This window comes from Oncorhynchus gorbuscha, linkage group LG12, assembly GCF_021184085.1.
Source record: "Oncorhynchus gorbuscha isolate QuinsamMale2020 ecotype Even-year linkage group LG12, OgorEven_v1.0, whole genome shotgun sequence".
NCBI classification, from domain to species: domain Eukaryota; kingdom Metazoa; phylum Chordata; class Actinopteri; order Salmoniformes; family Salmonidae; genus Oncorhynchus; species Oncorhynchus gorbuscha.
In genome coordinates, this window is record NC_060184.1 from 29,481,820 (window position 1) to 29,497,709 (window position 15,890).

Genomic DNA, 15,890 nt, shown 5'->3' on the forward strand with positions numbered 1-15,890 from the left:
ACATTTGGTGGTGGATGTTCCAGCCTACTTACAGAGGAGTAGCTGTGAACTTCAGACACAGAGGTGCCTGATGCAAAACTCCGGGCCTGTCTGACTGATGTTTCTCCCTCCCTGGCAGTACCATCAATGCCACCACCACTCAAGCTATACCTTTACTGAATTGCCATATTTAGCAGTGGGAGACTATCTCCCATGAAATGCCAGCTCCCTGAATTTATTTTGATTTATTTTTTAAAAAGTGAATGAGATTGGGAGATTCTGGTCTAGAGTAATCGCCAATCCCACAACACACTGGTTAGCCACACATCTCTCATTCAAACAGTATAGCTAATTTGTTTGAATGAGGAAGTGTAGAGCACCCAAAACCACCCTGCTCACAAGACAGTGGCATGCATACAATACCCCCCACACACACACACATACACACACTTTATGGGTGCGCTTGTTTTGCATTGTCCAGTTAGTGGAGAATTCACTTTAGAACCAATGGAATAGTCTACTTTAAAATGTACAATCTCCGCCAACCCAAGCACTAGGTGATGCAAAAAAGAATGTGCCCAACAGCTGGGAGGATGCTGGTCCAAACCCCGGACCAGGCGACACAAAAATGGGAATGGAACTGAACTGGCAGATGGAAGGCTGCTGGTTTCTGATCCTATATACAATCCCTTGAGCAAGACATTTTAACCCCCCACAATGGCTCCCGCTGCACTGTGGCTGCATCTCAACTGTGTGTGTGTGTGTGTGTGTGTGTGTGTGTGTGTGTGTGTGTGTGTGTGTGTGTGTGTGTGTGTGTGTGTGTGTGTGTGTGTGTGTGTGTGTGTGTGTGTGTGTGTGTGTGTGTGTGTGTGTGTGTGTGTGTGTGTGGAGGAGGGCATAAGGCAGAAGACACATTTCCATTCTCATCAATACACAGTGAAGTATCTATTTTATGCTATTGCCAGGTTGTGTTGTCCTGGCGGAGGGAGGCAGCCTGGGCGGACACTGAGGAGAAGGTCAGCTGATCAGTTAGGTGGTCAGTCATTTGATCATGTTCTGTGCTGCTAAACTCCTCCTGGTCTCTGGTCTCTGACTCTGGAGCATTATTTTCTCTGTAGAATCTCCTCCTGAAGCTCTTCAGCTGTGGCAGCTCACAACACGTCTCCACCACCACCAACAGACAGACCAAGCCAAGCAACAGGTACACTAGCACAGAGGGAGAGTGACGAGAAATGGGAGAATAAGATTAATCACACATCAACCTGATATAGTAATTCATTAGTGGTTATGTTATGGTTATAGTAACTTACAAGTGATGGCTAGACTATAGCATGTGGTCGAGGTTATGATTGTGTTATTATTAGGGCTGTCAGAGTTGATACGTTAACTCAAGTTAACTTTTTGTAATTTTATTGCCCAATAATTTTTTATCGTGCTTAATCGTCTTTTATGAAACCCTTCAAAATACACTGACAACATCCCAAATACCCAATCGATACAGCTAAAAACAACAATGCATTCTAAAAGAAAGTTCACTTTGAGGTTAAAGAAAGTCTGCTTTTTTCAATTTCTCACTTTGCTAACCATTATCTTAGACCAAATCAAGTCATCAATATATTTTTTTTATGATGAAAAATCTTAATTTCTGCTTAATTTAAGCAAATTCAGAATTTGTGATTAATCATGATTAATCACAGCAAATCCTGGAAATAACTTGATAAAAATGTTTTATCGTTTGACCGCGCTAGTTATTATGGTTAGTTTATTGTTATTATAACTCATACCCTGATGAAGAGAGCTTGCTGTCAAAATGTTGTTAAATCAATTATTGCATCAGAGCTACTACATTGGAGCCAGTGGTGTAAAGTACTAAAGTAAAATACTTTAACATACCCCAAAAAACGACATAAGTAGTATCTGTAATTTACTTTACTATTTATATTTTTGACAACTTTTACTTTTACTCCACTGCATTCCTAATGAAAAGAATGTACATTTTACTCCACACATTTTCTCTGACACCCAAAAGTACTCTTTACATTTCGAATGCTTAGTAGGACAGGAAAATGGTCCAATTCACACACTTATCAAGAAAACATCCCTCGTCATCCCTACTAAACACAAATGCTTGGTTTGTAAATTATGTCTGAGTGTTGGAAGTGTGCCTCTGGCTATCCGTAAATTAATATAATTAATGTGAAATGATTTATACTTTTACTTTTGATACTTAAGTATATTTTAGCAAATATATTGACTTTTAATACTTCATTATATTTAAAACCAAATAATTTTACTCAAGTAGTAATTTACTGGGTGACTTTCACTTTTACTTGAGTCATTTTCTATTAGGGTATCTTTACTTTTACTAACGTATGACACTTTGGTACTTTTCCCACCACTGAGTGGTGTTTCCATTCTGAAAAATAACTTATAGGACATGGCTAAAGACTGTAGTGCACAGTACTTTGGGGTTATGGTCAGTGTTGCATCATGGATAGTTGGGCTGGTTATAACAGTGGTAGTGCAGCTACCCCATTCCCTCACAAAAAAACTGCACATTCGCCAAAGCCAGAATCACGTGACCTTCACCACCTTCATGTATTACACCAAGGATTCTGCATTTAGGTGCTAGATTGACAACTTACATCTACTAAACATCCATTTCTGGGACCTGAAGTATAGAACCTCCGAAATTGAGAATCAATCATGAAACAGTGTGCACTGTTTTTATACACTGTATACATTTACATTACATTTAAGTCATTTAGCAGACGCTCTTATCCAGAGCGACTTACAAATTGGTGCATTCACCTTATGATATCCAGTGGAACAGTCACTTTACAATAGTGCATCTAAATCATAAAGGGGGGGGGGTGAGAAGGATTACTTATCCTATCCTAGGTATTCCTTAAAGAGGTGGGGTTTCAGGTGTCTCCGGAAGGTGGTGATTAACTCCGCTGTCCTGGCGTCGTGAGGGAGTTTGTTCCACCATTGGGGGGCCAGAGCAGCGAACAGTTTTGACTGGGTTGAGCGGGAACTGTACTTCCTCAGTGGTAGGGAGGCGAGCAGGCCAGAGGTGGATGAACGCAGTGCCCTTGTTTGGGTGTAGGGCCTGATCAGAGCCTGGAGGTACTGAGGTGCCGTTCCCCTCACAGCTCCGTAGGCAAGCACCATGGTCTTGTAGCGGATGCGAGCTTCAACTGGAAGCCAGTGGAGAGAGCGGAGGAGCGGGGTGACGTGAGAGAACTTGGGAAGGTTGAACACCAGACGGGCTGCGGCGTTCTGGATGAGTTGTAGGGGTTTAATGGCACAGGCAGGGAGCCCAGCCAACAGCGAGTTGCAGTAATCCAGACGGGAGATGACAAGTGCCTGGATTAGGACCTGCGCTGCTTCCTGAGTGAGGCAGGGTCGTACTCTGCGGATGTTGTAGAGCATGAACCTACAGGAACGGGCCACCGTCTTGATGTTAGTTGAGAACGACAGGGTGTTGTCCAGGATCACGCCAAGGTTCTTAGCGCTCTGGGAGGAGGACACAATGGAGTTGTCAACCGTGATGGCGAGATCATGGAACGGGCAGTCCTTCCCCGGGAGGAAGAGCAGCTCCGTCTTGCCGAGGTTCAGCTTGAGGTGGTGATCCGTAATCCACACTGATATGTCTGCCAGACATGCAGAGATGCGATTCGCCACCTGGTCATCAGAAGGGGGAAAGGAGAAGATTAATTGTGTGTCGTCTGCATAGCAATGATAGGAGAGACCATGTGAGGTTATGACAGAGCCAAGTGACTTGGTGTATAGCGAGAATAGGAGAGGGCCTAGAACAGAGCCCTGGGGGACACCAGTGGTGAGAACGCGTGGTGAGGAGACAGATTCTCGCCACTCCACCTGGTAGGAGCGACCTGTCAGGTAGGACGCAATCCAAGCGTGGGCCGCGCCGGAGATGCCCAACTCGGAGAGGGTGGAGAGGAGGATCTGATGGTTCACAGTATCGAAGGCAGCCGATAGGTCTAGAAGGATGAGAGCAGAGGAGAGAGAGTTAGCTTTAGCGGTGCGGAGCGCCTCCGTGATACAGAGAAGAGCAGTCTCAGTTGAATGACTAGTCTTGAAACCTGACTGATTTGGATCAAGGTCATTCTGAGAGAGATAGCGGGAGAGCTGGCCAAGGACGGCACGTTCAAGAGTTTTGGAGAGAAAAGAAAGAAGGGATACTGGTCTGTAGTTGTTGACATCGGAGGGATCGAGTGTAGGTTTTTTCAGAAGGGGTGCAACTCTCGCTCTCTTGAAGACGGAAGGGACATAGCCAGCGGTCAGGGATGAGTTGATGAGCGAGGTGAGGTAAGGGAGAAGGTCTCCGAATCATAAAACACGGGACGAGATGTTAAAAACTGTCCATTGTGCCAATAGATGGAATGCACTCGCATGAGATTTGCCGTGATGTTGACAGAGTGGCATGGGAGGTTTATTTCTTAGACTGGGGTAAGATGTCAATTTTTGGGACACATCCTCAGTAGTGTGCCTTCGAATCAGTGGGTGTTTCGGCCTTTAATCACTAAACACCCTCATCAAAGGTGGCCAGCTAAAGGGTGATCAAGCCTTAGCTTGTGTCCCATGCCCAATTAAGATGTCCCACAGGACTGTGCAAGGCAGGGGCGTCCTCTTCTCTGAGCCAGCCATACAGCTGACCGCATACCTCATATGCCCTCCTCAAGTTGGAGGGATCTGAATTGAGTTCTCAGGTGGGGGTGAGGGGTCATGAAGTTATAGCCCAGCAAGGGTCCTTCCGTTTGATCCAGATCCACTGGCTACCTCTTTCAGCTGCTTGAGAAACTGCTCTGACGGTCTGCCGCAGAGCCTGTCCATGGATTCCAAGTTCTTTCAGCAACCTGATGATCGAAGAAGCCACGAATCCTCTGCATCCCACTTCAACTGGCCAGACTTTTGCATTCCAGCCACGCTGAGTTGCGTCTGCTGCCAACTCTGTGTAACGCAGTTTCTTACGTTCGTAGGCCTCTTCAACAGAGTTTTCCCACGGGACTGTGAGCTCTATGATGTACACAGCCTTTCGTGAAGGGGACCAGAGTACCATGTCTGGCCTAAGGTTGGTAGAAGCAATCTCAGGTGGAAAAATGAGTTGCTGGCCAATATCGACAAGCATCTTCCAGTCCCGGGCCATAGCTAGGTGTCCAGTTTCTGGCTTTGTAGGAGGATACTTGGGCCTTTTCTGTCCCTCCCGGATGAATGTTGTTGTTTTGACGGGATTGCTTGTTTTTGGAGGTAATGAATTGGTTGCACTCCTCTTGGTCTCAAGTGCTGCAGCCAGGCTCTTGAGGACCTGATTGTGCCTCCAGGTGTAGCGGCCTTGTGAGAGGCTGGTCTTGCAACCTGTCATTATATGCCTGAGAGTCGCTGGAGCTGGGCAGAGGGGGCAGGTCGAGTCCTCACCATACCATTGATGTAGATTTTTTGGTGATGGAAGCACATCATAAACAGCTCTTATGATGAAGCTGATGTTGCTTGCCTCCATTTGCCAAAGCTCACTCCAGTTGATCTTTCTCCTCTCCAGGCCTTCCCACCTCGTCCATTGCCCTTGTTTAGCAAGAGAGACAGCCTTTGCACTTCTTGCAGTCTCCTCCTGTCTTCGCACCTCCTCGACCACCAGCTTCCTGCGTTCAGATGTTGTTGCCTTATGGAACGTTGGTTTGCTTGCTGCCAGGCCAAAGCCTCCTCTTCCATGCTGGATATTCCCCACAATGTCTTGGTGTCTCAGGGCTGATGTTGCTTGCTGCACAGCATTGGATGATGTCCATTTCCGTCCAGTTTGTAGGGGAGGTGCAGCCTTGCTAATGGTCTGGTCTTTGGAGTCCTTCAATGTCATCTGAAGTCTTACTTTAGAGCACTTGTACTCCTCCGTTAGACTTGTAAGAGGTAGTTCAAGGACCCCTTTGCCATAGAGGCCGATGTTACTCAGGCATCGTGGGACACCCAGCCATTTCTTCACGTATGAGGTAATGGTTCGCTCCATCTTCTCCACTGTTGTTATTGGGACCTCATAGACGGTGAGTGGCCACATTACCCGGGGAGAAGTCCAAACTGTAGGCACCAGAGCTTGAGCCTCCCAGGCAGTAGGGTCTTGTTGATGTTCTCAAGACCGTCGGCGATGTCCTGCCTTACTTGCTGCACTTGATCTTTATCCCGGAGGCTTTCGTTGTACCATCTACCCAGGCTCTTGATGGGTTGCTCAGACACCGTTGGTATCGGGTCATCTCCAATGCAGAACCTCACATCTTTAAGCTGTCCCTTGACTATGGAGATGCTTCGAGATTTGCTTGGCTTGATTTTCATCCGTGCCCACTTGATGTTATCCTGCAGTTTTGCAAGTAGCCGCCTGGTGCATGCTGCAGTGGTGGTCAGTGTAGTCATGTCATCCATGTATGCTCGGATAGGTGGGAGACGGAGCCCTTCCTTAGTTCTCTCACCACCGACCACCCATCTCAATGCCCTGATGATGACTTCCATGGCCATAGTGAAGGCCAGAGGAGAAATTGTACAGCCTGCCATTATGCCTACTTCCAAGCGCTGCCATGTTGTTGTGAAGTCAGGTGTTGTGAAACACAATTGCAGGTCTTGGAAATAGGCCTTTACCAGTGTAGTGATGGGTTCTGGTACGTGGAAAATGTTGAAGGATTCCCAGAGGAGTTCATGGGGAACTGAGCCAAAGGCATTGGCCAAGTCGAGGAAGATGACATAGAGGTCTCTCTTGTCCTTCTTAGCTGTTTGGATCTGGTGCCAAATCATACTAGTATGTTCCAGGCAACCAGAGAAACCAGGAATGCCTGCTTTCTGTACAGATGTATCAATGTACTTGTTCCTTTCCAGATAAGTGGACAGCCTCTGTGCTATTATACTGAAAAGATCTTCCCTTCGACGTTGAGAAGGGAGATTGGTCGGAATTGACTGATGTCTGTCGCATCCTTCTCTTTCGGGATTAGCACACCACCAGCCCTTCGCCATGCCTTTGGTATTATTTCCTTCTGCCACACTATCCTCATGAGCCTCCAAAGAAAGCGTAGAACATCCGGGGCGTTCTTGTAGAGCTTGTATGGTACTCCATTAGGCCCAGGAGCCGAGGCCGCTCTTGCTCTTCGGACAACGTTCTCTACTTCCCTCCATTTTGAAGGGTCAGTGTCCAGATTGAATTCTGGTGGTTGAATAGGTGGGATGTCATGTGGGATGATTATCTGCTCATGCCTTTTCATGTCCTGGTGGACCTTTTCCAGATGTTCTTCCAGTTCAGGCTTTGTAGTTTTTAGGATTCCTCACTTTTCCTTTGCGAAGAGATCTTTGACAAACTTAAAGGGGTTTTTATAGAACCGTGTTCTTGAGTGTTCCTTCTTCCTACGAAGTTTCCTTAAGTTTTCCGCTCTTCGCAAGGTTGCCAGCCGACATTTAATGTCTGCTTGGAGTAGCATGAGACCTTCTCTCTCTGCATCAGAGGCCTTCTTCCACTGCTTCCTCAGCTGCCTTCTCTCTCTGACAAGTATCTCGATCTCCTGCTGTCTCCTAGATTTGGCTGGCGCGGGAGGTGTCTTGCCACTTCTCCTTTCGTTTACGCCAAAGCGCTCTTCTCCGTAGTGGTAGATAATGTCTCCCATCCTTTCAAGCTTTTTCTCTGCTTTTCCTACCTGTTGTTCCAAGATTTTTGTCAGGTCGTTGTTGATTGTTTCCCACTCTCTCTTTTCAACGGCTTTGGGCCACTTCACACTCGGTCTGTGCCCTTTGATCTTTTCCTCTTTTAGAGGTCTCTGTGGTTGGGTGAGTTCATCCACCGGCATTCCTGTGCTTGTGTTATCCTCCTCAGTTACAGGGGTGCTGATGCTCTGCGAACTTTGGTTTGCGTCCGTCGCTGTGCTTCATTCGACTGATTTGACTGGCTGCTTCGTAAGAAGTACTGGTCAATGCGAGGTCCCTGTCTCTGCTTCTCTAACAAGCACCTTTTCCTCCCTTGATGGATCCTTAACCCCCTTGCCGATGTTACTCTCTCCCAACCACAGCTGCACACCTGAAGTGTGTGTCCTGCTGCTGTTATGGTTGTCTCATGTGCTGTGTTCCTACTCGTAGTCGTTTCCGTTCCTGGGTCCGTAACCGTGTGATCAGTCGTTGAGCCATCTTGCGCCCCAGCTCTCGCAGGCTCTAGGGGTATGTTCCTTTGTTGACTTTCAGTAGCACTTAGTGGGTGTCTCCAACATACTGAAACAGCGTCGGAGACTGCCAACATGGGTAGCTAACCCATGACAGCCCCAGTGGGGTCTATTCCCTCCGGTCAGCTGTCTCTCCAAGCTGTCACACAGACTTTCCTATGTTGTCAGCTGTCCTTTCACAGCAGTCATTGGACTGGTCCAGATAATCAGAATCATAAAACACGGGACGAGATGTTAAAAACTGTCCATTGTGCCAATAGATGGAATGCACTCGCATGAGATTTGCCGTGATGTTGACAGAGTGGCATGGGAGGTTTATTTCTTAGACTGGGGTAAGATGTCAATTTTGGGACACATCCTCAGTAGTGTGCCTTCGAATCAGTGGGTGTTTCGGCCTTTAATCACTAAACACCCTCATCAAAGGTGGCCAGCTAAAGGGTGATCAAGCCTTAGCTTGTGTCCCATGCCCAATTAAGATGTCCCACAGGACTGTGCAAGGCAGGGGCGTCCTCTTCTCTGAGCCAGCCATACAGCTGACCGCATACCTCATATGCCCTCCTCAAGTTGGAGGGATCTGAATTGAGTTCTCAGGTGGGGGTGAGGGGTCATGAAGTTATAGCCCAGCAAGGGTCCTTCCGTTTGATCCAGATCCACTGGCTACCTCTTTCAGCTGCTTGAGAAACTGCTCTGACGGTCTGCCGCAGAGCCTGTCCATGGATTCCAAGTTCTTTCAGCAACCTGATGATCGAAGAAGCCACGAATCCTCTGCATCCCACTTCAACTGGCCAGACTTTTGCATTCCAGCCACGCTGAGTTGCGTCTGCTGCCAACTCTGTGTAACGCAGTTTCTTACGTTCGTAGGCCTCTTCAACAGAGTTTTCCCACGGGACTGTGAGCTCTATGATGTACACAGCCTTTCGTGAAGGGGACCAGAGTACCATGTCTGGCCTAAGGTTGGTAGAAGCAATCTCAGGTGGAAAAATGAGTTGCTGGCCAATATCGACAAGCATCTTCCAGTCCCGGGCCATAGCTAGGTGTCCAGTTTCTGGCTTTGTAGGAGGATACTTGGGCCTTTTCTGTCCCTCCCGGATGAATGTTGTTGTTTTGACGGGATTGCTTGTTTTTGGAGGTAATGAATTGGTTGCACTCCTCTTGGTCTCAAGTGCTGCAGCCAGGCTCTTGAGGACCTGATTGTGCCTCCAGGTGTAGCGGCCTTGTGAGAGGCTGGTCTTGCAACCTGTCATTATATGCCTGAGAGTCGCTGGAGCTGGGCAGAGGGGGCAGGTCGAGTCCTCGCCATACCATTGATGTAGATTTTTTGGTGATGGAAGCACATCATAAACAGCTCTTATGATGAAGCTGATGTTGCTTGCCTCCATTTGCCAAAGCTCACTCCAGTTGATCTTTCTCCTCTCCAGGCCTTCCCACCTCGTCCATTGCCCTTGTTTAGCAAGAGAGACAGCCTTTGCACTTCTTGCAGTCTCCTCCTGTCTTCGCACCTCCTCGACCACCAGCTTCCTGCGTTCAGATGTTGTTGCCTTATGGAACGTTGGTTTGCTTGCTGCCAGGCCAAAGCCTCCTCTTCCATGCTGGATATTCCCCACAATGTCTTGGTGTCTCAGGGCTGATGTTGCTTGCTGCACAGCATTGGATGATGTCCATTTCCGTCCAGTTTGTAGGGGAGGTGCAGCCTTGCTAATGGTCTGGTCTTTGGAGTCCTTCAATGTCATCTGAAGTCTTACTTTAGAGCACTTGTACTCCTCCGTTAGACTTGTAAGAGGTAGTTCAAGGACCCCTTTGCCATAGAGGCCGATGTTACTCAGGCATCGTGGGACACCCAGCCATTTCTTCACGTATGAGGTAATGGTTCGCTCCATCTTCTCCACTGTTGTTATTGGGACCTCATAGACGGTGAGTGGCCACATTACCCGGGGGAGAAGTCCAAACTGTAGGCACCAGAGCTTGAGCCTCCCAGGCAGTGGAAATGGAAATGGTCTGGAGAAGAGAGGAGGGGATAGGGTCAAGCGGGCAGGTTGTTGGGCGGCCGGCCGTCACAAGACGCGAGATTTCATCTGGAGAGAGAGGGGAGAAAGAGGTCAGTGCACAGGGTAGGGCAGTGTGAGCAGAACCAGCGGTGTCGTTTGACTTAGCAAACGAGGATCGGATGTCGTCGACCTTCTTTTCAAAATGGTTAGCGAAGTCATCTGCAGAGAGGGAGGAGGGGGGGAGGGGGATTCAGGAAGGAGGAGAAGGTGGCAAAGAGCTTCCTAGGGTTAGAGGCAGAAGCTTGGAATTTAGAGTGGTAGAAAGTGGCTTTAGCAGCAGAGACAGAAGAGGAAAATGTAGAGAGGAGGGAGCGAAAGGATGCCAGGTCCGCAGGGAGGCGAGTTTTCCTCCATTTCCGCTCGGCTGCCCGGAGCCCTGTTCTGTGAGCTCGCAATGAGTCGTCGAGCCACGGAGCGGGAGGGGAAGACGGAGCCGGCCTGGAGGATAGGGGGCATAGAGAGTCAAAGGATGCAGAAAGGGAGGAGAGGAGGGTTGAGGAGGCAGAATCAGGAGATAGGTTGGAGAAGGTTTGAGCAGAGGGAAGAGATGATAGGATGGAAGAGGAGAGAGTAGCGGGGGAGAGAGAGCGAAGGTTGGGACGGCGCGATACCATCCGAGTAGGGGCAGTGTGGGAAGTGTTGGATGAGAGCGAGAGGGAAAAGGATACAAGGTAGTGGTCGGAGACATGGAGGGGAGTTGCAATGAGGTTAGTGGAAGAACAGCATCTGGTAAAGATGAGGTCGAGCGTATTGCCTGCCTTGTGAGTAGGGGGGAAGGTGAGAGGGTGAGGTCAAAAGAGGAGAGGAGTGGAAAGAAGGAGGCAGAGAGGAATGAGTCAAAGGTAGACGTGGGGAGGTTAAAGTCGCTCAGAACTGTGAGAGGTGAGCCGTCCTCAGGAAAGGAGCTTATCAAGGCATCAAGCTCATCGATGAACTCTCCGAGGGAACCTGGAGGGCGATAAATGATAAGGATGTTAAGCTTGAAAAGGCTGGTAACTGTGACAGCATGGAATTCAAAGGAGGCGATAGACAGATGGGTAAGGGGAGAAAGAGAGAATGACCACTTGGGAGAGATGAGGATCCCGGTGCCACCACCCCGCTGACCAGAAGCTCTCGGGGTGTGCGAGAACACGTGGGCGGACGAAGAGAGACCAGTAGGAGTGGCAGTGTTATCTGTGGTGATCCATGTTTCCGTCAGTGCCAAGAAGTCGAGGGACTGGAGGGAGGCATAGGCTGAGATGAACTCTGCCTTGTTGGCCGCAGATCGGCAGTTCCAGAGGCTACCGGAGACCTGGAACTCCACGTGGGTCGTGCGCGCTGGGACCACCAGATTAGGGTGGCCGCGGCCACGCGGTGTGGAGCGTTTGTATGGTCTGTGCAGAGAGGAGAGAACAGGGATAGACAGACACATAGTTGACAGGCTACAGAAGAGGCTACGCTAATGCAAAGGAGATTGGAATGACAAGTGGACTACACGTCTCGAATGTTCAGAAAGTTAAGCTTACGTAGCAAGAATCTTATTGACTAAAATGATTAAAATGATACAGTACTGCTGAAGTAGGCTAGCTGGCAGTGGCTGCGTTGTTGACTTTGTAGGCTAGCTGGCAGTGGCTGCGTTGTTGACACTACACTAATCAAGTCGTTCCGTTGAGTGTAATAGTTTCTACAGTGCTGCTATTCGGGGGCTAGCTGGCTAGCTAGCAGTGTTGATTACGCTACGTTGCGTTAAAAGAACGACAATAGCTGGCTAGCTAACCTAGAAAATTGCTCTAGACTACACATTTATCTTTGATACAAAGACGGCTATGTAGCTAGCTATGTAGCTAGCTACGATCAAACAAATCAAACCGTTGTACTGTAATGAAATGAAATGAAAATGTGATACTACCTGTGGAGCGAAGCGGAATGCGACCGGGTTGTTAAGTTCTATTCGGAAGACGTTGGCTAGCTGTTGGCTAGCTAGCAGTGTCTCCTACGTTAAGGACGACAAATAGCTGGCTAGCTAACCTCGGTAAATTAAGATAATCACTCTAAGACTACACACTCTAAACTACACAATTATCTTGGATACGAAGACAGCAAAGACAGCTATGTAGCTAGCTAACACTACACTAATCAAGTCGTTCAGTTGAGTGTAAAAGTTTCTACAGTGCTGCTAATCGGTGGACGTTTGCTAGCTGGCTAGCTGCTGGGCAGAGCAGTGAAGACTACGTTAGGACGACGAAATACGATAATTACGCAATTATCTTTGATACAAAGACGGCTATGTAGCTAGCTAAGAAGAAATTGCTAAGATTAGACAAATCAAACCGTTGTACTATAATGAAATGTAATGACATCAAACTGCATTGAACAGATCATATTTCTTATCTATGGAATCTATTGTTGCATGGCAGTAGGGCAGGCGATCTATCTTGCTTATTCATTAGTATCTTTGACAAGGTAAATAGCAGTGAGGGCTGAGGTTCACGGCTTTGCTATGGTTAGGTTATAGTTGTGTTACAGTAACTTACGTGTAATAGCCAGCTTATATAGCGTGCGGTGAGAGTTGGGAACGGTATTGTGAGTCTCTCCAGGTACATAGTCTCCTAGGCCAATTGTAGTAAGTGAGATAAAGCAGAAGTAGAGGGACTCCAGGTAGCTCCATAGAGGCTCCAGCCTGCAGAACACTACCGCTGGTAGGAGGAAGAGGAGCAGTGCTGCAACAACGAATAGACATGCCGCATGGACAGCGGCAAACTTTGGTTTGGACACTCCCCATCGCAGGTGAAGGTACGCCACAGGTCGGCGCGTCACCAGGACCATAATTCTTTGTACCAGGGCGGAGAGGAAGAGGAGAGTGACGGGGATTCCGAGGAGAGAGTAGAACACACAGAATGCCTTTCCTCCATCTGACAGTGGTACAGTATGACCATAGCCTGCAACAACATGCACACACACCTTTTTAAATGCAATACCTATCCTGGAGGCTGACAGCCCTGCTCAGGTACAGGCCACTTCAGATTTATCCACTTGCACTGAAAATATATATTTTTTAATTGAATTTTGGCATTAGTTCCCCCTCAAAGAAATAAGGTGCATGATGCTGCTGATTACATTTAGAGTGTATTTTTGTTATTCATAGGAAGGCTTGAAATGGGCATGCATAGTACTTTTGGGGGGGGGGGGTTTGCCTGTCCTACAGACATATCAGTCCACTAATACAGCACTAGTAAAGGCCCAGTGCACTACTTTTGTGGAGAAATATATTATTCCGATTTTTCAGGAGGTGCTGCAGCACCCTCAGCATCCCTACTTATGCATGGAAGGGGTACACTGAGAGGGGTACATTGACCTGACACTTCAAACAACCCATAAACTGTGGCTTATTCAATTAATCTGAATGTTTTCACAATTACCTCGTAGTGATCCTGCTTTGTGATACCCATCTTGAGAAGATGAAACCAACTTTAGATAACTACATTTTAGCAAAGGTTAAAAATCACACTGACCAACCCACCTAAACCTACCCGTGGTGGTTAGAACTGTGCTGGTAAAGAACAGAGAGGAGATGAAGTCCCAGTTGTTTTCACTAGCGTTACCGAGCACCGACACGCCGTAGTTATTGGCATGCAGCGCGCGGGTCAGAAGCTCCTCGAGCCTTTCGTCAGACACGCACGCGTTGTCCCAGAGAAACTTTTGCCGGGCGGTCTCCAGCTGTTCGCGCAGCCGTTGCTCATATGGAAGCTCAACGGCGGAGAAGACCCATGCGCCAAGAATCAGGTAGAGCGCATAGCCTGACAACAGCAATGCGAAACTCAGCTCTGACCGGTGTCGTTCCACCAGACTCGCGCACTGGCGGTACATTCTGAAACTGGACCTGACCTACAACTGTTTCTTTCAAATTCTGTGATGCGGTCAATTTATGATGTCTAATTTTCACATTACTGATAGTTGTTATCGATGAGAGTTAATATCTTAAAGTATTCTGTCCATATGGTGTGATCTTCTTTTCCTCATTCCACGATACAACCCTTGTCAAGGTGACGCGCGACCTGTCCTGAGGACGGGACGCGTGACGTCGTTGGTTCTCACTGGGCCAGGTAGGCTTTAAAGGTGAGGTGTGTGGTTGCAGGGCAGCCGGTCTTGCCGGTTTAGGCTGGTTGTTATCACTCTGCTGCTCTAGTGCATGACAGGGACAAAGGCTATAAGGGCCCGCCTGTCATTTAAACCAATATTTAATTACAGAATATGTTAAGGCAAGGGTCAGCTTTAGGTTTTGGCTAGTCGGTTTAAACGTCAGCTGTGTACCTATAGTCCATCCTGCATGACATCATTTTTAACACACACATCCAAATCCTTATTTCGTAATGAAATACATTGTTGGTTAAAACAATGTTGTATATACAGTATATATAAACAATTGTATTTTTTTTGTATGCCCATTCCTGCCTACACCTTTCTTCCCCCACTAGATGGAGGCAGAATACGTATATTTTTGAACTGTGGTTGAGACAGGTGCATTGGAAGATATTGTCTGAATTCTTATTTAAACAATTCGTTTGTTACTTTAGATTCACATCAGGCAATTCAATTGAAGCCATCTGTAGGTGGTCCACGAAAAAACATGTTAACAGTGAAACAAATGCATCACATTCACATGGCAGCACTTTGATTGTTATGATCTGTACTAGTGCTCAAGGAAAACCATTCCATAAAAATGTTTAAGCATTTTCTCTTTATAAAGTATCTTAAAGAGGCAATCTGGGATTTGAAAAACAACAAAATTGCAATTGATTTATTTAACCTATTTCAACAGGGAATCATATTGAGATCCATGTCTCTTTAAATGAGCCCTACAGAATAATATAAAAATACACATTTTAAATATGAAGTGCAATCAATAGTAATACAATCAATCAAAACAGTAAGTATAACCTTGCATGAGCCTTGGCTTGTGCGAGAGAGAAAGGCTCCTGCCATATGAGCCGATCTCCTGTTTCTGTAGCGAGAGGCAGCTATCGCAGGGCCCAACTGAAGCGAGAGGCCATTGCGGAGAGGTTGGAGTCTGTTTGATGAGTGTGTGGACAGGTGTCTTTTATACAGGTAACAAGTTCAAACAGGTGCAGTTAATACAAGTAATGAGTGGAGAACAGGAGGGCTTCTTAAAGAAAAACTAACAGGTCTGTGAGAGCCGGAATTCTTACTGGTTGGTAGGTGATCAAATACTTATGTCATGCAATAAAATGCAAATTAATTACTTAAAAATCATACAATGTGATTTTCTGGATTTTTGTTTTAGATTCTGTCTCTCACAGTTGAAGTGTACCTATGATAAAAATTACAGACCTCTACATGCTTTGTAAGTGGGAAAACCTGCAAAATCGGTAGTGAATCAAATACTTGTTCTCCCCACTGTACTAATTGGAGTATCCCATAATAATATTTACTATGTTATGTCTACCCCTGAGTCCAGGTTGAAAATCGAGACATGAAGTTTCATATAGTTTACAGTAACAATGAAAGCTCAAGTTATTGCTATTGTAGCCACCATGTCTGGTGCATAGCCCTTTCTTACATTCAAATGACCTAGTGGCCTAAAGGGTGGAATGTAATTCATATTTTACATGTTATAATTAATAAACATTATTTCAAAAAACCTGTTGAAAGTCCGGTGTTTCTATGTCAACAG

General features: G+C 46.9%; 1 protein-coding gene across 1 annotated transcript; it reads right to left on the minus strand.

Moving 5' to 3' along the window:
- Positions 1–419: 419 nt before the first annotated feature.
- Positions 420–14,290, minus strand: LOC123991649 (potassium channel subfamily K member 1-like). The gene is made up of 3 exons (XM_046293291.1): positions 13,729–14,290; positions 12,733–13,137; positions 420–1,185 (listed from the first exon to the last, which is right to left on the minus strand). The coding sequence occupies exons 1-3, from the start codon at positions 14,063–14,065 to the stop codon at positions 935–937; spliced, it is 993 nt and encodes a 330-aa protein (XP_046149247.1). The 5' UTR covers positions 14,066–14,290; the 3' UTR covers positions 420–934.
- Between the last annotated feature and the right edge of the window lie 1,600 nt (positions 14,291–15,890).

Coding starts and splice junctions, on each gene's coding strand:
- LOC123991649 (XM_046293291.1), bottom strand. CDS start 14,065: ATGTACCGCCAGTGCGCGAGTCTGGTGGAACGACACCGGTCAGAGCTG. Junction 13,138..13,728: donor CACAGTTCTAACCACCACGG/GTAGGTTTAGGT, acceptor ATGTTGTTGCAG/GCTATGGTCATACTGTACCA. Junction 1,186..12,732: donor ATATAAGCTGGCTATTACAC/GTAAGTTACTGT, acceptor CCTCTGTGCTAG/TGTACCTGTTGCTTGGCTTG.